This window comes from Babylonia areolata, chromosome 9 (assembly GCF_041734735.1).
Source record: "Babylonia areolata isolate BAREFJ2019XMU chromosome 9, ASM4173473v1, whole genome shotgun sequence".
In the NCBI taxonomy this organism is placed as follows: Eukaryota; Metazoa; Mollusca; class Gastropoda; order Neogastropoda; family Buccinidae; genus Babylonia; species Babylonia areolata.
Window position 1 is genome coordinate 3572617 of NC_134884.1, and position 21507 is coordinate 3594123.

At 42.2% G+C, this 21507-nt stretch overlaps 1 protein-coding gene across 1 annotated transcript; it reads left to right on the forward strand.

Annotated features, from left to right (window-relative positions):
• The first annotated feature begins 252 nt into the window (after positions 1-252).
• LOC143286007 (proteasome assembly chaperone 4-like) lies at positions 253-19514 on the forward strand. The gene is made up of 4 exons (XM_076593503.1): positions 253-508; positions 4394-4472; positions 7705-7851; positions 19077-19514. Exons 1-3 carry the CDS (start codon positions 323-325, stop codon positions 7821-7823), a joined length of 384 nt encoding a protein of 127 aa, XP_076449618.1. The 5' UTR covers positions 253-322; the 3' UTR covers positions 7824-7851; positions 19077-19514.
• The last annotated feature ends 1993 nt before the right edge of the window (positions 19515-21507 follow it).

A 21507-nucleotide genomic window follows, 5' to 3' on the forward strand; every position in this document is an offset into this window, starting at 1 on the left:
ACGAAGGACAACACTCCCTGTGATTGGCTCTTTGGGCTTTTCGGACTATATTTTTTAAAAACAAAATGGTCATTCTAATGAAGTTTAAGCAAACATTATTCACCGATAGAAAGTAAGTAATTTCTAAATATACATAGTATATTATGCGAATATAAAAAACCGACATTGTCTGTTGTAGATTTCAACAGTAAATTATCATTTGTTGACGGCGGATTGATTTGCATGTACTTAGTCCTGATGGACTGAGAATGGGCAAGCTTCCGTGTGTGTTGGATTGTGGGAAACTTGCTGTGGCATACATGTGCAGACTCATCTAGCAAGAATGGAGGGAAAAGAATCTCTGAATATTGTCGATGCCGCCCCACAGATTTCAGTACACAATTTTAGTGACATGATTTTAGGAAACCAAATGTTCTTTCATGTCATTAAACTGAGCGAAAGTTTTCATATATGCATCGGTTCTTCACCAGTGCTGAAAAACATGGCTGTTGCCATGCAAACTAAATATGTGAGTAGATTGATCAACACTGGATAGCGGTAACATTTGATACACGATACCACAGTCAATCGTTTCCAGTGAAACGGTTTTTTTTTTTCATTCTACAAGTAATGTGAAACAACATAGTGTTTGAAAGTAGCTGGTTGAATTTTACATCCACTTTTCATTCCCAGTTAGCTCGGCGGATTAGACTAGACGTCCATGCCAATGAATTAGAAAGAATGTCACTATCAGTGGTACTGTCGACACTCATACTTAGTTTTAACAGGTATTTTAGAATAAAGAAGGCCCGTAGAATGATATTTTTGTATTGATAGGGGCATGCAATGAAATTCTACAATGAAACAATTTCAAGATTAATTCAGCAGATGAACAGATGCTTTTCAACACTACTCATGTCATGCACTGATAAAGGAATTAATTTGTATGGGCATTGGAGTTGGAGGGAGACTGTTACTTTGTGTACTGGACATTATCAAATGAAAGATGTCTTGTCATCAAAGCTAAAGATTGTCTCCTCTTTCTTTTTTTTTCTTTTTTTTTTTTTTGTAAAGCACGCAGAAATGTCACTTGTCTGTAGAGGGGCACTATAGAAGCGCCCCCCCAAAAAAAACCCTCCACCTCCCCATCCACATTCCACTCTCCTTCTTCCAGTTTATTCAAACAAATCTGTGTATTTGTACATTAAGTATCTGTGTGTGTGTGTGTGTGCAGGTTAATGTCTGTGTGAGTGTAAAGTAGTTAATGGATATATATATATGTGTGTGTGTGCAAAAAGGTAATAGCAGTACAAGAGTGAAATAACATGTGGATATATCGTACATGATTCCTTGAAAATAACAGAACAAGACAAAAAATTGAAAAACACTTGCAGACACCTACTGGCTGCTGTTTCTCTCTTTCTGAATCTTATTCTGCCGTCCTCTTCTGGCCCACAACTCACGTGTTCACTCACATGTACAAGAGGGCCTTTATGCTCACTTTTGTGACCATTATTAATTTCACTTTTTGGGCAGGTTGAGCCACATTCAGTTTATGGGAATCTTATTCTCCTTGTAGGCCATTCCAGATGCAGATATTGTATCAAATTGTTGCCTTTGTTAGTGAAACAAAACTGACAATGCAAACAGATATTTTTACACTTTGTCGCCTCACTGAAACAAAAAAATGACATTGTGAATTACTGTTCAGTGACTGAAGTGATGTACATTGTTGACAAGTGCATTACATCTGTGTGCAGATTGTGCTCTGTGTGTGTGTGTGTGTATGTGTGTGTGTGTGTACATCTGTGTATACTGTTAAGTGTGTGTTTAGCTGTGGAAATTGGTAGCATATCGATTAACAATCCTTTTGCTGATTGCCATGAATGTCTCATACAGTGAAACAGAATAGTTTATCAACAGTGAAAATTAAGTGGTGAAGAATAGGAACTCATGATTTTATGGCTGACTATTGTATATTACTTACGATTTTATTGGTACAGTATGGCATATGATATATGCATAATTATAGATAGATATATACAGATAGCCCTTTGTAAGGAACCATGATCTGAACTGATGGTCACCAACCCCGTTCTCCTCCCCCACCCTCCTGGTTTTTTTTTTGGGGGGGGGGGGGGGGGGAGGGAGGGGGATATTGAGATGTTGTTATGCGAGTTTAAACATTATCATTATTTGTTTATTGCCCTGCGAAGTAGTCTTTGAGACTGTCATTGAATCGTTTGTAGCTGATTATTCTACTCTGAGTTTGAGAGGAAGACTGTCATTGAATCGTTTGTAGCTGATTATTCTACTCTGAGTTTGAGAGGAAGTTGGTAGAATGGCGAAAGAAGCTTATCCGTCAGTACAGTGTCGGTGAGTGTCTGGACTTAATTCCCATTCTCTCCCTTCCTCCCAAGTTTGACTGAAAAATCAAACTAAGCATCTAGTCAATTGGATGAGACATTAAACTGAGGTCCTATGTGCAGCACACACTTGGCGCTCTGAAAAAAGAACCCACGTCTCATGGCAACAAAAATGTTGTCCTCTGGCAAATTCCGAAGAGAAATCCACTCTGATAGGTACACAAAAAGTAAATGCATGCAGTCAAGGCCTGAACAGCATTGGGTTATGCCGCTGTCAGGCGTCTGCCTAGCAGATGTGGTGGTGTAGCATATGTGGCTTTCTCCAGACACAGTGACGCCTCCTTGAGAAACTGAAAACTGAGTTTGTGCCTATGCTGATTCTGTGTTATACAGGATAACACTAATCTAATGGGATACTGAGTAGAATTGAGCATTTTTTGTTGTCTTTCTGGCAGCCTGATCTGCCCTCTCATTTGAAAAAAAAAAAAAAAAAATCCCACAATGAGAAGGCACCCAAATGAAAGTTACATGGATGTCTTTGATTGTGTGTGTGTGTTCGTGTGTGTGATTGTTCATATATCCATTTTATAGCATTGTCTTGGTGTATACAGATATTCATAATGTGTGTGTGTGTGTATGTGTGTTCATGTGTGTGATTGTTCATATATCCATTTTGTAGCATTGTCTTGGTGTATACAGATATTCATAATGTGTGTGTGTGTGTGTTCGTGTGTGTGATTGTTCATATATCCATTTTATAGCATTGTCTTGGTGTATACAGATATTCATAATGTGTGTGTGTGTGTGTGTTTTATATGCCGTGGTATATTTGGTTTCTTATGCACTATTGTATGTGTATTTTTCATTTCAGGGGCTAGAGCCCATCATTTGGGGAGTTTGCGCAGTATAAGTATGATATATTATTGTTGTTATCATAAGTGTTTGCACTGGTTTCTTGTTGTTTCATAAAAATAAATATATAAATAAATAAATATATAAATAATATAATTAAAAAATAAAATAAAATAAATAAATAAATGAATTAATAATAATAATATTAAGATACATTTTTTAATTTTTTTTTTTTATACGTTATGCTTATAGTTGACTTCATCAAGTTTTTGCCTCTTATACATATTATTATTAGTAGTAGTAGTTCTTTTTTTTGTTATGTATTTATCTTCTTTTTTTTTCTTCTCAAAGCCTGACTAAGCGCGTTGGGTTACGCTGCTGGTCAGGCATCTGCTTGGCAGATGTGGTGTAGCATATATGGATTTTTCTGAACGCAGTGACGCCTCCTTGAGCTACTGAAACTGAAACTGAAACTGTTTCATATAACATCCCTTACCTCTTTTAAATCTGGCATCAAAACTCATCTTTTCTCAGCACTGAATAAGTTTAGTTGTGGCATGTCCATCCAAACAGCATATATTTCTGTGCATGTGGATTGCTTGACTATGTGTGTATTCATGTTTGTGTGTACACAAATGCATATATACATGTTCTTTCTTTAATTTAATGTCTTTTCACTTTGAGTGATATTAGACGTGTTCGGCAATTTCAGTCAACAGTAATTGGTTGGACATTATTTCTTTTATGTTTTGTTCTAAAAATGTTCTAACTTTACATGACGTTGGAAGTAAGCTGACAATCATTTGACACTGAAACAAAATATGATTTTGTGTGATCTGTTTATCACAAATACAGTAATCGTATTTGCTAAACTTGGTCTTGAAAGCATCTAGTCTTATTCGATACACCAGAAAGGTTACCATATATATATGTATGAATGTGTGTGTGTATATATTTGTGGGGTGGGGGGGGGAGGGCGGCTGTGTTGGAATGTATGTTTATGTATGGATTGTGTTTACATGTGTGTAAAATTTGGTAGATACATTTTGGTGTGTGTGTGTGTGTGTATCATATGTAACATTGATGCAGTATGTTACATGTGTGTTTTGTAAAGCTTCTCTTGCAGTTTTCTGGACAGAGCGCTATATAAATATCCATGGTTACTGTCATCATCATTACGTGTGTACATTTGACAGGACAAAGGGACAGCTTCGGGCAGCATTTTGTTTGGAGACACCAGCGATCCAGTTTCACTGAACATGGCACAAAAACTGGGTAAGCAGAGAAAAGCTGCTGTCGTTTCTCCCCATCTCTTCTCTCTCTCTCTCTCTGTGTCGCTATACTTTTCCCCTATAGTATACTGACTCTAATGTTGTGCGAAATCTGTCTTTAGTATTTACATAAAGCCTTTGAATATCAGGAAAATGTTGCTTCATAATGCTCAGGATTAAAATGATATTTCCTTTTGTTGTGGCGGTGGTGGTGGTGGTGTTTTGATGATTTGGTTTCCGTGTTCATGATTGAGATCACAATTATCGTTAGTCTGTTCTCATTCCCCTTCCTGATAGGCCATCCCAGTGTCGGTGTCAGTCTCTCTCTTTCATTGTTCCACCCTCCACCCCAGTCTCTCTCTTTCCAATTCTCTCTTTTTACTTCCTCCGTATTCTGTGTGCCCCGGGAGACGGTTGCAGCGCCAGTTGGGACCGCTGCTCACAGAAACGAGGACTGAGCTCTTTTTTTTTAATCTTTTTTTGTTTTTTTGTTTTTTTTTTTTCTCAAGGCCTGACTAAGCGTGTTGGGTTACGCTGCTGGTCGGGCATCTGCTTGGCAGATGTGGTGTAGCGTATATGGATTTGTCCGAACGCAGTGACGCCTCCTTGAGCTACTGAAAACTGAAACTGAAACTTACTTCCTCCACCTCTTTCCACCGTCTCTTTATCCATCCGTCCAGTCTCTCCTTCTTTTCTCTCACTCTCCCAATCTTCTTCTTCTTCTCCTTCTTCTTTGAGAGGTAGATTTCCCACCACGCTAGTCCGCCAGACCAACAAGATTAAGATCCCCATTCCAAGAGTAGATCTGTTTAAATCCAGTCTCATTTATTCAGGAGGCTGTTTATGGAACAATATTTCATCCAATCTTAATGTTCAGAAAAGCATTCAAGAATTCAAAAAACATTACCATACACACCTTATGGACAATTATGTCAACAATCCTACTTAACTTGACTTTATCTTATTGAATACGCATATATAGTTTAATTGTATGTCTAACCGTTATCGCACTACTTAATGATATACAACCACAATCAGTGTCCTGAATACTTTTTTCTTTTTTTTCTTTTTTTTTCTTTTTTTTGGGGGGGAGGCTTGGGAGGGGCTGTGTTTTTTTTTGTTTTTTGTTTTGTTTTGTTTTTGTTTTTTTGTTGTTTTTTGTTTTTTTGTTGTTGTTTTTTGTTTTTTTGTTTGTTGTTTTGTTTTGTTTTGTTTTTGTTTTTTGTTTTTTATTGGGGGTGTGCATGGTTTGATCTTTTTCCTTCATGATATGATGATGTTTGTATCATGATTATGTAGATGTACATGTTTATTATGTAGATGTTTAAATGTGAATGTCATGTCTTTCTTTCTTCATCTCTTTGCTACTTTGTGGATGTTTTGATTCATTTTCATTTTCCATTTGCCCTGAGGGCTGGATGAAAAAAAGCACATGTACGCTTATTCCACTTCCCTCAATAAAAAAACTTCGTTCGTTCGTTCGTTCTTCTGCATTTGTGGGCTGGAACTCCCACGTTCACTCGTATGTACACGAGTGGGCTTTTACGTGTATGACCGTTTTTACCCTGCCATGTAGGCAGCCATACTCTGTTTTCGGGGTTGTACATGCTGGGTATGTTCTTGTTTCTATAACCCCATGAATGTTGACATGGATTACAGGATCTTTAACCGTGCGTTATTTGATCTTCTGCTTGCGTATACACTCAAAGGGGGTTCAGGCACTAGCAGGTCTGCACATATGTTGACCTGGGAGATTGGAAGAATCTCCACCCTTCACCCACCAGGCGCCGTTACCGAGATTCAAACCCGGGACTCTCAGATTGAAAGTCCAGTGCTTTAACCACTCGGCTGTTGTGCCCGTCACTCTCCCAGTCTTTCTGTCTGTCCATCTTGCACTGTCAGTTGTGTCTGTGGGTCTTTTTCTTCATCTCCCACTCTCATATTTTTCATTAATGTGTCTGAGAAATTCTCTGTGTGTGTCTGTGTGTGTGTGTGTGTGTGAAATTGTATCGCACTTCTGCAGTCCTGATGTATATTTTTGTGCATATACTGACACATGACAGTGAGTTGGAACTGAGATTTTTAATACCTCAAACACAGATATATTAAAATCTTTGATCAGTACAAGAGCAAGCAACAGATGTGTGTTTTGTAATGTGAGGTTTATTCATTTTTTTTATGTCTGATTAAGAGAGACATTTCATAAAACAAAAACAACTGAGCAAGACTACTTTTTATTTTTTTTATTTTATTTTTTTTAAAGTTTAGAATACAGTTAAAAGAGAAGGAGATAGTTCTGAGCTTTATTCTGTTATTATTTTTTAAAACTCGGGGATAACTTCTGTTTAACTGAGAATTTTTGACACATACTGACCTAGGCAAACTGGTTATTAAAAACAACAACAAACAAAAGATGGACAGGTAAAAAAAAAACACACAAAAAAACAATAACTTTATTATCTCAAATTAGAGAAATTCAGCCTGGTGCATTGCCACAACATAGAGAACAACTCAAGATGGAAACATGATTATGAAACCAGATATTGAATTCATATGTGTGTGAGGTGTACATGTGTTTATGTGGAGGTGGGTGGGTGGTTGTGTTAATGTGTGTTAGTGGGTGTGTGTGTTTATGTAGGAGAGAGACACAGACACCCACAGGGAGACTGAAAGATGACTGATCAGCCCTGTAATTGTTTCCTAAAAGAAAAAAAAGAAGAAAAAAAAAAGAGAGAGAGAGAGAGAGAAGAGTTTATTACAGATTTTGAAACTTTAATCAACGGGCGCAATAGCCGAGTGGTTAAAGCGCTGGACTGTCAATCTGAGGGTCCCGGGTTCGAATCACAGTGACGGCGCCTGGTGGGTAAAGGGTGGAGATTTTTACGATCTCCCAGGTCAACATATGTGCAGACCTGCTAGTGCCTGAACCCCCTTCGTGTGTATATGCAAGCAGAAGATCAAATACGCACGTTAAAGATCCTGTAATCCATGTCAGCGTTCAGTGGGTTATGGAAACAAGAACATACCCAGCATGCACACCCCCGAAAACGGAGCATGGCTGCCTACATGGCGGGGTAAAAACGGTCATACACGTAAAAGCCCACTCGTGTGCATACAAGTGAACGCAGAAGAAGAAGAAGAAGAAACTTTAATCTCTGGCTGGTTTCCGCAGATTTTTCTGAAACTTTTTTTTTTTTTTTCTTTTGTGTGTTGTGTCACTGTGGGTGGTCAACCAGCCAAGCGGACAGGGAAGCAAGTGTTTGTGAGCTGCAGCGTTCCCTACGACCAGAACCAGCTGCCGCTGATTGAGAAGAGGATCAGTGAAGAGATCACCTCACACCCTGACTGCTTCTGACAACACTGTGTGTGTGTGATCGTCAGTGGTAAGGTTTCCCTTGTTTGTTTGTTTTTAATTCTTTTCTACTTTTTATTTTATTTAAAGATTAACTACCCATATTTATTTCTTTTTGTTTGATATTCATAAGAAATGAGTGTGACTTTAACTCACTGTGAACATACTTTAACTCACTCAGTACGGCCAGTCCTCTCTTCTCCTCTACACAGACCCCTCGGATGTCCAGCGGGTGTCTGAATGACCCAGCCTTTAGCTTCCGTCATCAGAATTGTGGTATTCTTTGTCAACATTCACGTCTTCAGTATAAGAGCCTTGCGCTTGCAATATTTTGATGATGGTAATTGGGGTGAAACGCTGTTAACGTCGTCTCTTTCGCCCTTTGTATGGAAAGAGTTAAGATACATGACAGTTTCTATTCCTTAACAGTTTGTAGAAGATCTTAAGAAATGAATGTCCTATTTGTAAACGCCTAGGGCTTATTTTCAAGATTCGTCGTAAATGCTCATTTTAATAATAATAATAGTAATACCACTCTATGATGATAACCAGCCTATGTATAATCCAGCTGCTTGGTGGTTTCTGTTTGTCAGTTTGTTAATCCATGTTTTTTTTGTGTTTGTTTTGGGGTTTGTTTGTTTTTTCTAAATGTCCGTTAAGTTGTTGTTTATGTAAAATGTTGACCTATCAAAATGGAATATAAAAAGAAATCCATTTGGGGGTTTTCAGGTTTTGTTTTTAAAGGATAGGGTTAAATGTCCCATAGCCATCAGGACCGTGAATTCATATTCATGATGGTGATAATGATGATGGTATGGATACTTAAAGAGTGTCTGTCCTTAGTCAGAGACCAAGCTCAAAGCCATCAGGACCGTGAATTCATATTCATGATGGTGATAATGATGATGGTATGGATACTTATAGAGCATCTGTCCTTAGTCAGAGACCAATCTCAAAGCCATCAGGACTGTGAATTCATATTCATGATGGTGATAATGATGATGGTATGGATACTTAAAGAGTGTCTGTCCTTAGTCAGAGACCAAGCTCAAAGCCATCAGGACTGTGAATTCATATTCATGATGGTGATAATGATGATGGTATGGATACTTATAGAGCATCTGTCCTTAGTCAGAGACCAAGCTCAAAGCCATCAGGACCGTGAATTCATATTCATGATGGTGGTAATGATGATGGTATGGATACTTATAGAGCGTCTGTCCTTAGTCAGAGACCAATCTCAAAGCCATCAGGACTGTGAATTCATATTCATGATGGTGATAATGATGATGGTATGGATACTTAAAGAGTGTCTGTCCTTAGTCAGAGACCAAGCTCAAAGCCATCAGGACTGTGAATTCATATTCATGATGGTGATAATGATGATGGTATGGATACTTATAGAGCATCTGTCCTTAGTCAGAGACCAAGCTCAAAGCCATCAGGACCGTGAATTCATATTCATGATGGTGGTAATGATGATGGTATGGATACTTATAGAGCGTCTGTCCTTGGTCAGAGACCAAGCTCAAAGCGCTTTACAAAGTCATTTGCCCAACTGGCTGCCCACTGGGGTAGTCGACTGACAGACAGCTGCCACTGGGCGCTCATCATTCGTTTCCTGTGTCATTGAATCAGACTGTGTCCAGGGCTGGGCATAGGAAGGAACGGCCCAGTCCTCTCCCTCTGTCACTTTAACCTTCCCCAACTGAAGTCAGGTCCCCATTCACACTGTGTGGAGTGGTGGCCTAGAGGTAACGCGTCCGCCTGGGAAGCGAGAGAATCTGAGCGCGCTGGTTCGAATCACAGCATATGGATTTGTCGGAATGCAGTGATGAGTCCTTGAGAAACTGAAACTGTTTGCTTTTTTTTATAAATACAATTTATTATTTCATTTGTTCATGTACTGGTTTATTTGTTGTAGGTAGGGTTGTTGTTTTTTTTGTAAATCTGTTTTAATTGTTTGTTTACTTGTTTATTATGCATTAATTCATTTGATGGTGTATTATTTTGTTTGCTTTTTAGTTACATATATATATATTGTTTGTTGTTTTCTTCTATACAAGTACGTTATACCAGAACATGAAAAGATGAAACAGATTAGAATTATCATTCTGACTAGTTATAATTCATTGTATGTGCAACAAATGCCTGATTGAAAATTGTTCCATGTGTAAGTTACTGGTTATGATTTGTTGTGGTTTGTTTTCTCTCTATATATGATTCTTAGAATGTGTATGTCGAAGTGCAGAATGTCCGGTTTTTTTGTCAGTCTGGCTCTTGATTTGTTTCAAGAAGAATTGGATTCAAGCTTTCTGCTCTGACGTTTTCTGCCCTCTCAAGCTCTGGCCCTTGCTACCTCTCTGACCTCCTTGAAGTCTGTTCCAGCTTGTCACCTTTGTTCTGCCTCTGATACCAGGCTGTTAGGAATCCCAGTTGTAAAGAGGAAGCAACGGTTAGTGTATGAAATCTAGACTCTGACCGCCACTTGGGGCCACCCGTCACAACCAATTCAATATATGACGAGTTTGTTGATTACAATGAACACTTACAGTCGTGAGCAAAATGCACACCCTAAAATTCAGAGACATGGGCAAACATTTTCTAGCCCATGAGTCTCTTCACAATCAGCGTGAACTTGTTTCGGATACATTGTGGTGAGATGTTTACTGCTTTTTTTTTTTGCTTTTTTTTTTTTCTAAAAAAAGAATTGAGTGGCCTTCTTTGGTGTGTGGCCTTCAGGCGACCTAACATTGATGGTTTCCCTGTGTACTGTGATGGACGAACACGGGTGTGGCTGTGTATGGGGCACTTGGAATGGGCAGTGTGGGAGTAAGGCCACTGAAGCTGTGTAGATGATGGGGCAGCAAAAAAAAAGAAAAAAAAGAGGTTATTAACTCTTTCCATATGAACGGCGAAAGAGATGACATTAACAGCGTTTCACCCCAATTACCATCATCAAAATATTGCAAGCGCAAGGCTCTTATACTGAAGACGTGAATGTTGACAAAGAATACCACAACTCTGACGACAGAAGCTAAAGGTTGGGTCATTCAGACACCCACTGGACATCCGAGGGGTCTGTGTAGAGGAGAAGAGAGGACTGGCCGTACTGAGTGAGTTAAGAAAAAAAGAATTTGGTGGGATGAAAGAAAGAAAAGGAAGTATTTCATTTAGACACACCCACATTTTTCCCAATCTGTTTGCAAACTATCATACCAGCCTGATTCTTCAGGATGAACCATGGTTTTTCTACTTTCTTGACATGATCTGGGGTACTTTTTTTTGCTGATTGATTCTAGGGTGCTTTGTTGGTTGGTTTTTTTATTTACATTTACACGGACTTTGTGCTGCACACATGCACTGATTTTGTTGTTTCTTCCTGTGGTTGTTACAAGCTTCAGTTTCACGGAGGAGTCAAATCGTGTGAACTGATTCATAGAAATACATGTAGAAAGGCAAGTGATTGAACTGAAGCAAGAACCAAACATTGTCAATGCTAAGCACAGCAAACGTGCACTTACCCCCCCCCCGCCCCCCCCACACACTCCTCACCCACCCCCCAGGCCCCCTGTCCACCCCCACCTCCCCAGACACACACTGACATGAGCATAAATGCACACACATAAACACACTCAGTGGAGTGATGGCCCAGAGATAACGCGTCCGCCTAGGAAGCGAGAGAGAATCAGAGCGCACTGGTTCGAATCACAGCTCAGCTGCCGATATTTTCTCCCCCTCCACTAGACCTTGAGTGGTGGTCTGGACGCTAGTCATTCGGATGAGATGATAAGCTGAAGTCCCGTGTGCAGCATGCACTTCGCACACGTAAAAGAACCCACGGCAACAAAAGGGTTGTTCCTGGCAAAATTCTGTAGAAAAATCCACATGATAGGAAAAACAAATAAAAGTGCATGCAGGAAAAAAAATTTTTTAAATGGGTGGCGCTGTAGTGTAGCGACACGCTCTCCCTGGGGAGAGCAGCCCGAATTTCACACAGAGAAATCTGTTGTGATAAAAAGAAAAACAAATACAAATACACAATGCACAAGCTTTGTTGGATTGTTGCCCTGTGCGTTTGCTAAGGACACTTTTGAGTGGAGATTTCTAAATCACCACTTCTAAATCTACACACACACACACACACACACACACACATATATATACACACACATACACACACACATGCACAATCACTCTCGTAATCAACATATCACTAGAACATATTTTGGGCGTGTGAATGTGTGTTGTGGTGATGGTTGTGTTTATATGTATTTGTGAAACAGGGAGCGTGTGTGTGTGCACAAATGCTTGGATTGCGCCTCGTAAGTAGACAGGTGTGCACATTTCACCAACAGGCAGGAAATGCTCGAAGCAAGCAACGTTTTTGCCGCAAAGCAAACCGGACACATCAGATTGATTTTTGACGCACCGCATGTGCCATCAGTGTGTGTGTGTGAGGTGTTTCTGTGTGTGTGTGGTGTTTGTGTGCGCACTTGTGTGTTTGTGTGTGTGTGTGTGGTGTTTGTGTGTGTGTTTGGGTGTGTGTTTGGGTGTGTGGTGTGTGTGTGTGTGTGTGAATGTGTGTTGTGTTGGTAGTTGTGTTTATATGTATCTGTGAAACAGGGAACGTGCATAAATTGTGTGCACAAACGCTTGATCGCGCCTTGTAAGTAGACAGGTGTGCACATTTCACCAACAGGCCGGAAATGCTCGAAGCAAGCAACGTTTTTGCCACAAAGCAAACCAGACACATCAGATTGATTTTTGACGCACACCATGTGCCATCAGTGTGTGTGTGTGAGGTGTTTCTGTGTGTGTGTGTGTTTGTGTGCACGCTTTGTGTGTGTATGTGTGTGGTGTGTTTGTGTGTGTGTGGTGCTTGTGTTTGTATGTATGCGTGTGTGTGTGTGGTGTTTGTGTGTATGCGTGTGTGTGTGCATGCATGTGTGAGTGTGGTGTTTGTGTGTGTGTGGTGTGTGTGTGTGTGTGGTGTTTGTGTGTATGTGGTGTTTGTGTGCGTGTGTGTGTGCATGTGTGTGTGGTGTTTGTATGTGTGTGCGTATGTGTGTGTGTGTATGTGTGTTTGGCAGCTTTACAATAAAGTCTAAAGCCAAGCTTTCAACTAATACTGTGGGCCAGCCTTTCAGATCGAGGTGGGCGGAAAGGCTGAACAAAAATCCCACAGAAATATGTTGGGAGTTGTTCAGTTTTGCGGCAGTCAGCACAACTTGTTCATGCAGGCAACGGGATTGTTGCCGCCTCTGGCGTAATTAGAAAACGTTAAGGAACGGTCGGATATTCGTTTGTTAAGATGGGCCTGGTTGTGAGAAGACTTGTCATTCAGCTGTGGAGAAGACCTGATCACAAACCTTTGCTTTGATGTTGGGGTGTGTGTGTGTGTGTGGTGTTTGCGTGTGTGTGTGTGTGTGTGTGGTGTTTGTGTGTGTGTGTGTGTGGTGTTTGTGTGCGTGTGTGTGTGAGCATGTGTGTGTGTGTTTGTATATGTGTGTGTGTGTGTGTGTTTGGCAGCTTTTACAATAAAGTCTAAAGCCGAGCATTCAGCTAATACTGTGGGCCAGCCTTTCAGATCGAGGTGGGCGGAAAGGCTGAACAAAAATCCCACAGAAGTATGTCGGGAGTTGTTCAGTTGGCGGCAGTCAGCACAACTTGCTCATGCAGGCAACAGGATTTTTGCCGCCTCTGGCGTAATTAGAAAACGTTAAGGAACGGTCGGATATTCGTTTGTTAAGATGGGCCTGGTTGTGAGAAGACTTGTCATTCAGCTGTGGAGAAGACCTGATCACAAACCTTTGCTTTGATCTCGGGGTGTGTGTGTGTGTGTGGTGTTTGCGTGTGTGTGTGTGTGTGTGTGGTGTTTGTGTGTGTGTGTGTGTGTGTTTGGCAGCTTTTACAATAAAGTCTAAAGCCGAGCATTCAGCTAATACTGTGGGCCAGCCTTTCAGATCGAGGTGGGCGGAAAGGCAGAACAAAAATCCCACAGAAGTATGTTGGGAGTTGTTCAGTTGGCGGCAGTCAGCACAACTTGTTCATGCAGGCAACGGGATTGTTGCCGCCTCTGGCGTAATTAGAAAACGTTAAGGAACGGTCGGTCAGGTCGGTCATTCGTTTGTTAAGATGGGCCTGGTTGTGAGAAGACTTGTCATTCAGCTGTGGAGAAGACCTGATCACAAACCTTTGCTTTGGTGTCGGGGTGTGTGTGTGTGTGTGTGTGTGCAAAACACACACGCATGCATGCACGCATACACATACACACACACACTCTCTCTCTCTCACACACACACAAACACACTCACAAACACACTCAGACACATGCACTCTCTCTTACACACACACGCGCGCGCATGCATACAAACACACACACACACACACACACACACACACACACTCACCACATACACCTCCACCCCAACCACACATACTCCAGCACACACACATACACAAACACACTCGCACGCGCGCATGCACACACACACACACACACACACACACACACACACACACACACACACACACACACGACACCCCCACCTGCCACCACCCACGCACTTTGTATTGCCAAATAGCCAATTTTTTTTTTTCTCTCTCTCTCTCCAATCATAATTTACGGTCATATTACACTCCAGTCCATGCCAAACTGTACTTGTGGCCCTGTGCCACCGATGGTGACTAGACAAGTCGTTATGGTGTGTGTGTGTGTGTGTGTACACACACCCAGAGACTGTTCCTACGGCCGGTTGTGGAGCGGTCAGCAGCTCCAGTGTTTACGTAGGGGCTTAGAGCAATCCTGCAAGCTCTCTCTGTGTCTGTTCTTGCCCCGGTGTTTCCTTTTTCTCCCCTCCCCCTCCCTCTTCCCTGTCTTTCTGTCTGTCTATCTCTGTCTCTCTCTCTCCCTCTCTCTCTCTCTCTCTCTCTCTCCCTGTGTCTCTTTCTGTCTGTCTGTCTGTCTCTCTCTCTGTCTCTCTACTCCCCCCCCCCAGCCCCCTCTCCAAAGGCTCTGTTGTTGTTTTTCTGTATATATATCTTCCCATCTCTCTCTCTCTCTCTCTGTGTCTGTCTCATTGTCTCTGTCTCTGTCTGTCTCTCTCTCCCTCTCCCTCCCCTCTCTCAAACCGTCTCTCTCTCTCCCTGTCTCTAACACCCTCCCTCTCTCTCTCTCTCTCTCTCTCACTCATCATTATTGACGGTTTATAAAAGCCCAGTCAGTTCATGTTCAGGTGAACTTGTGACCCTGTCATACAGGGGACTGGACAGGTTGCTATGGTTGGTGGCATACACAAAAAGGACGAACCGTGTTGGGGCTGAGAAGAATGGGGGGGGGGGGGGGGGGGGGGGGGTCGGAGGGGGGGGGGGGGGGGGTAGGAGTGAAAAGCTGTTTTTGTTACGACTTGGGCAGTCTCACACACGCTTCTCTGCTGATGTCTCTTGTGTGTTTTTGTCTCTCCCCCTCAAACCCCCCCCCCTCCTCTCTCTTTCTCTCTCTCTGTGTACCTGTATGCCGTGTGTGTGTGTGTTGTTTGTTTGTTTGGTGGGTTTTTTTTTGTTGTTGTTTTTTTTGTTGTTTCTTTTGTTGTGTTTTATTTTATTTTTATTTTATTTTATTTTAATTAAAAATTTTGTTTTCTCTTCCCTGTTATGTATCTCTACTAACACCATGCTTTCATTTTATTTAGTATTGTGTAGCATAGACCCTATTCAGGGCGGGGACTGGATGTTAAAAAAAAAAAAAAAAAAAAAAAGCACACCAGTGGCTTATCTATTATCCTCGAAATAAAGAATTTGTCTTGTCTTGTCTTGTCTTGTCTTGTCTTGTCTTGTCTCTCTAGCCCCCCACTCCAGTTCCTTTCTGTGTTTCGTCTGTCTCGGAATTTTTCTTTCTGCGCGCTCTCTCTGTCTCTCTCTGTCTCTCTGTCTGTCTCTCTCTTTCTCGCGCGCGCGTACACACACACACACACACACTGTTTCTGCCTTTTGCCCCCCCCCCCCCCTCCCTCTCTCTCTCTCTCTCTCTCTAGGAGTGGATGCAGCTGTGCTTATTCCACTACCCTCTTGAAAAAAAAAAAAAAAATTTTTTTAAATCGTTTCCTTTGGTTTCTATCCCACCTCCCACCCCCCACTACCACCACCACACCCACCCACTCTCTAGGCTCCCGTCCCTCTAGTCTCCTTTCTCTTACACACACACACACGCACGCACGCACACACACACACGCACACACACACACACACACACACGCATGCACGTACATCGCCCAGACATGTTCCAGTTCTAACCAGGTGTGTGTGTCAGTGACTAGGCCAAACACAAGAACATTATCGGTGTAGCGGTGGGGGTGGAATTTGGGTTGACCGTCTAGCCCTTCTCGGCTTTAGCGCAAAACACTTGGCGGTTCTCTCGGCTTAGCAGCGTTGCCATGGGCCGACGCTAGCGTCCTTAGTGACGCCACAGGAAACTGATCTGGGGGATACGTGGTGTGATAATGTGTGTGTGTGTGTATGTGTGTGTGATTGTGTTGTGTGTGTGTGTGTGTGTGTGTTTTGCGGTGGTTGATGTGTGTGTGTGTGTGAAGGGGGTGGGGGATGTCTTGAAGCTGCCGTCGCTTTGTGTGTGTGTGTGTGTGTGTGTTGGCAATAATGTTTTGAAGCTGCCGTCGTTTAGTTGTGTGTGTGTGTGTGTGTGAAGGTTGTATGGGGGTTGTGTGGGGGTGGGATGGGGTTGTGTAAATATGTGTGTTTTGTGCGAGGGCGGGGTTGCTAACGTGTACGTGAATGTATGTGTTTGTGTGCGTGTATTTATGTCTGTGTGTGTGTGTGTGTGTGCGCGCGCGCGTGTCTGTATTCATATGTGTGTGCGTGTGTGACACAGGCAGACACAGAGATAGACCGAAAGATGACAGATTATCTGTGTCTGAATCTCGTGTGTGTGTGTGTGTGTGTGTGTGTGTGTGTCCTTGACTGGCCACAGATGATTACCATGGTTAGGATTGCTTGTTTACTCATTCCATTTTCTCAACTTTTTTTGTTTGTTTGTTTTTTCTTGCTGTTGCCTGAATATTTTGTTTGCCAAATTTCCTTTCTTCTTCTTGTTGTCTCTCAGTCTATCTTTCTGTGTCACAGTGTCTGTCTATTTTCTCTCTCTCTCTTTCTCTCTCTCTCTCTCGCTCTCTTTCTTTCTCTCTCTCGAAATTTGGGTTTTTCTCGCTCCGTCTCTTTGTCTCTCTGTCTGTCTGTTTGTCTCTGTCTCTTGTGTCTCCTCTACCTTGTCTGTGCCTCAACACAAAGTTGTCTCTGTTCTGTGCCTCAACACAAAGTTGTCTCTGTTCTGTGCCTCAACACAAAGTTGTCTGTTCTGTGTCTCAACACAAAGTTCTCTCTGTTCTGTGTCTCAACACAAAGTTGTCTCTGTTCTGTGCCTCAGCACAAAGTTCTCTCTGTTCTGTGCCTCAGCACAAAGTTCTCTCTGTTCTGTGCCTCAACACAAAGTTGTCTCTGTTCTGTGCCTCAACACAAAGTTATCTCTGTTCTGTGCCTCAACACAAAGTTATCTCTTTTCAGTGCCTCAACACAAAGTTGTCTCTGTTCTGTGCCTCAACACAAAGTTATCTCTGTTCTGTGCCTCAACACAAAGTTATCTCTGTTCTGTGCCTCAACACAAAGTTATCTCGGTTCTGTGCCTCAACACAAAGTTATCTCGGTTCTGTGCCTCAACACAAAGTTATCTCTGTTCTGTGCCTCAGCACAAAGTTATCTCGGTTCAGTGCCTCAACACAAAGTTATCTCGGTTCTGTGTCTCAACACAAAGTTGTCTCTGTTCTGTGCCTCAACACAAAAGTTATCTCTGTTTGACTACTTCCATAATACCTGCTCTCTCCTCCCGCCCCGCTACGCACGCACGCACGCACACAGACACACACACACACACGCACACATAGACACACAGAGACAGACACACAAACACACACACATATAGGCACACACACACACACACACACACACACACACACACAGAACAAAAGAAAGACAAGGGACAGAATACTGTTGAAACAGTTTCGTGAAAAGATAGTGTTACAGCAAGGGGGAAAAAAAAGAAAGAAAAAAAAGAACTATATCAAAACAAGCCAAGGGTTTGGAGAGGGAACGTGGTGAGTGCAGCTTTTAGAAAGGTGGCCAGCTTTTCATGTGTGTTGACTGACGACTTGAATACGGCGCTATGGAGTCCTTCCTGGACCTAATAGGACACGAAGCCTCTCCCACCCAGCCCCACAGTGGTATGAGGTCTACTGCGTCGTTTGAAGTTCTGACAGTCAGCTGGCGTGTTTTGTCTGTCTGTCTGTCTGTCTCTCCCTCTCTGTCTGTTTGCCTGTCTGTATGTCTCTCTCAACTGTGTTATGAAGTTTCATTTCTCTACTCCGTCGTTAGCGGTCCAATGACGTTCTTTGCCTGCATGTCTGTCTGTCTCTGTCTGTGTTTCTGTCTCTGTCTCTCCTACATGAGTGTTGTATGAGGCCTACAGTGTTGTGTTAAGTTCAATCAGTCGCTTTTGTTGCTGTTGTTTTGTTTTGTTTTGTTTTTGACTCTTTTTGCATGTTTGTGTCTTTCTTTGGGTCCGTCTGTGTTGCCGTGTGTGTGTGTGTGTGTGTGTGCGCGCGCGCGCGTTTGTGTGTATGTGTTTGTGTGTGTGTGTGTCCATGGCCGTCTGTGTTGCCGTGTGTGTGTGTGTTTGTGTGTGTGTGTGTGTGTTCGTTCTTTAGTTTAAAGTCTTTTCACTGTAAGTGATATTAGACGAGGAGGTGGAGGAGGTGTGTGTGCGTGTGCGTGCGTGTGTGTGTATGTGCGTTTGTGTGTGTGTGTGTGTGTGTGTGTGCTTTTGTGTGTGTGTGTGTGTGTGTGCATTAAACGTCTGTTCACAAAACTGACGAGGTGCCGGACTTTAAAGTGTCTTGCAGGGTCGGGGCGTTATTGTTGATCGTATGATTGAAGTGTTGTGAGCAACGTTAAGATCTAGTTTGAATGGTTGGCAATGCCAACACCCCCAGAAGCGCTAACGGTGTACACAGCACCTTTTGACTTGCAGCGAGCGATGTTTTTTTTTTGTTGTTGTTGTTGTGGGGATATTTTTTCACTCTCTCTCTCTTTGGTGTTTATGTCTTTGATGTATTTATTGCTTCGAATCGTGCGAGCGGATGTGAATGAACACGTTTTTATTTTTCTCTCTTTTTTTTGGTTTGTCAACAGGTTGTGTGTGTATGTGTGTGTGTGTGTGAGGACGGGAGAGAGGGAGAGGTGGAGGTGTGACCATGTGACCGCGCCGACCCCGGCACGAGAGGCCTCTCCACGTACTTGAGGTCTGAATGTCCGTTGCCTGTCCACACTTGACATCTTCTGCTTCCCGCCCGGTTCTTCGACGTGACTTTGGTGAATGTGTGTGTGTGTGTGTGTGACAGCCATAGACATGGTTAGATGTGAACATGTTGGTATATATTCTCCGGTGGTGCCAACCAGCTTGACTGGCTTGGTGGGTGCCGCCAGTTCTGTTTATGTCACTCACTGTGTGTGTGTGTGTGTGTGTGTGTGTGTGTGTGTGTGTGTGTGCGCGCGCGCATACACACACGCGCACGCACACACACACACACACACACTAAAGCACACACAAGACACACACACATGCACACACACAGACACACACACACACACATGCACACACAGACACACACATGCACACATGCACACACAGACACAAGCACACACACACACACACACACACACACACACATGCACACACAGACACAAGCACAGACAGCCACAAGCACACACACACACACACACACACACACGTTGTTGTTTAAGAAGACACACAAAAGAACGGCGAAAAACAGGGACCTGCAAGCTCTCTCTCTCTCTCTCTCTCTCTCACACACACACACACACACACACACACACACACACACACACACCTTGTTGTTCAAGGAGACACACAAAAGAACGGCGAAAAAACAGGGGGTCAGGCACAGACAGGTGTGTGGGGAAGGAAAGGGAGGGGGGGGGGCAGAGGTGGTAGTTGGGGTGGGGTGGGGGGCAGTAAGAACGAGCTCTGTGTGACTTGAGCTCTCGGTAATGTTGTATCTCAGTGACAATCTGTGGCTCTTATAGGGCCGTGTGTGTGTGTGTGTGTGTGTGTGTGTGTGTTGTTGTTGTTGTTTTGTCGCGGAATGTTTTTGGCGGTATTGAATTTTTTATAAGTATTATTTATAAAACAATTTTTTTAACTCTAAAAAAAAACCAAAAAAACAAACATGCGGCTTAATTCTAATGGATTGATTGAATTAGGTTCTTGCTATATAGATTTTTTTTTTTTTTTTAATGATGTTACCTTCTGTGTGTTTGTGCATATGGATAAGAGAGAGTGTGTCTGTCTGTATGTGTGTGTGTGTGTGTGAATTCGTTTGTCAGCAGATTCTCAGTGTGTGTGTGTGTGTGTTTGCGTGTCTGTGTGCATGCGTGTGTGAATCCTGTTTCAGCAGTATTCCCTGTGAATGTGTTGCCTGTGCGGTAAAGTCAGTCGTCATGTCCCCAGTCGTGGAGGTGCTATATTGTCTGACGCGTAGCTTTTCAGGTCAGCATGTAACTGGAGACACGCTGCGTTGTATGGGGGCATTATATGCTGCAGATTAAGGGTATGATAGCATGGATAGTGTGTGTGTGTGGGGGGGGGTTACCTAACTCACTCATAGCAACCGACACACCTTCATATGCAAAAGTAAAAAAAATCCAGGGGACATTTATGTTGGTATTTAACAGTGATATTCTTGATAGACCTGGTAAATCTTAGTGGGAGTGTATGTGTTAGTTTCCCTTGTGTTTTTTTGGGGGGTGGATAGTTCGTATATGAGATGTTTTAATTTCATATCAATTTTATTCGCTTTGTTCATAAATACATTACTGGTGAGAATTACGCATATATATTTGCTTGTGTGTGTGTGTGTGTGTGTGTGTGTGTGTGCTCTGAACCCACTCATTTATGCCGATTCATTTGTGTGTGTGTGTGTGTGTGTGAAGTTTCTTGTCCGTGCACAACTGTTGGCAGCAAACATGGTACAGAACTGGTGTGGTTAGGTGTTGATTTTAACATTGTATATTACGTCGGTGGAATTAACGTAGGGCTGCTGATATCTAATGTTTTCATTGTGATGTGTTCATTTATCAAATGTTTTGATTAGTTTTATGAACGTTGGAAATACATTGGGGGTTTTTGGGTTTTTTTTTTATATTGTTTTGCTTTTTTTTTTTTTAATACACTGTTAATGAGAAGGCAGTAGTATGCATTGAATTATAATTTGAAAATATGTTTTGTCCAGCTGAATTGGTGTGTGTGTGTGTGTGTGTTTCATAGATCCATGTTTAAATTGAACTGACACATTATCATTTTGTGTTGATGTATAATTATGTGTTAATTTTAGACTCGCATGTTGCACAATCCTGGCAAGAAACACAGTGCAGAGTTCTCTTAATGGGAGCGCTTCGTGCCAGTTTGTTTTTGATTTTGTTGGTGAAACTGATACATTCGTGTATCGAAAGTCATAATTTTGCTGTGTCGAAATTTGTTGAAAAAGTTAACGAAAATAGTATTCCTAAAATTAAAGGTGTGTGTGCAGTTGAGCCCAGAATT

Bases quoted from the DNA above. Each gene is read 5' to 3' on its own strand.
- LOC143286007 (XM_076593503.1), top strand. From the start codon at position 323: ATGGAGGGAAAAGAATCTCTGAATATTGTCGATGCCGCCCCACAGATT. The intron at 509-4,393 runs GTGAGTAGATTG...TACATTTGACAG, and splicing joins TTGCCATGCAAACTAAATAT to GACAAAGGGACAGCTTCGGG. The intron at 4,473-7,704 runs GTAAGCAGAGAA...GTGGTCAACCAG, and splicing joins GAACATGGCACAAAAACTGG to CCAAGCGGACAGGGAAGCAA.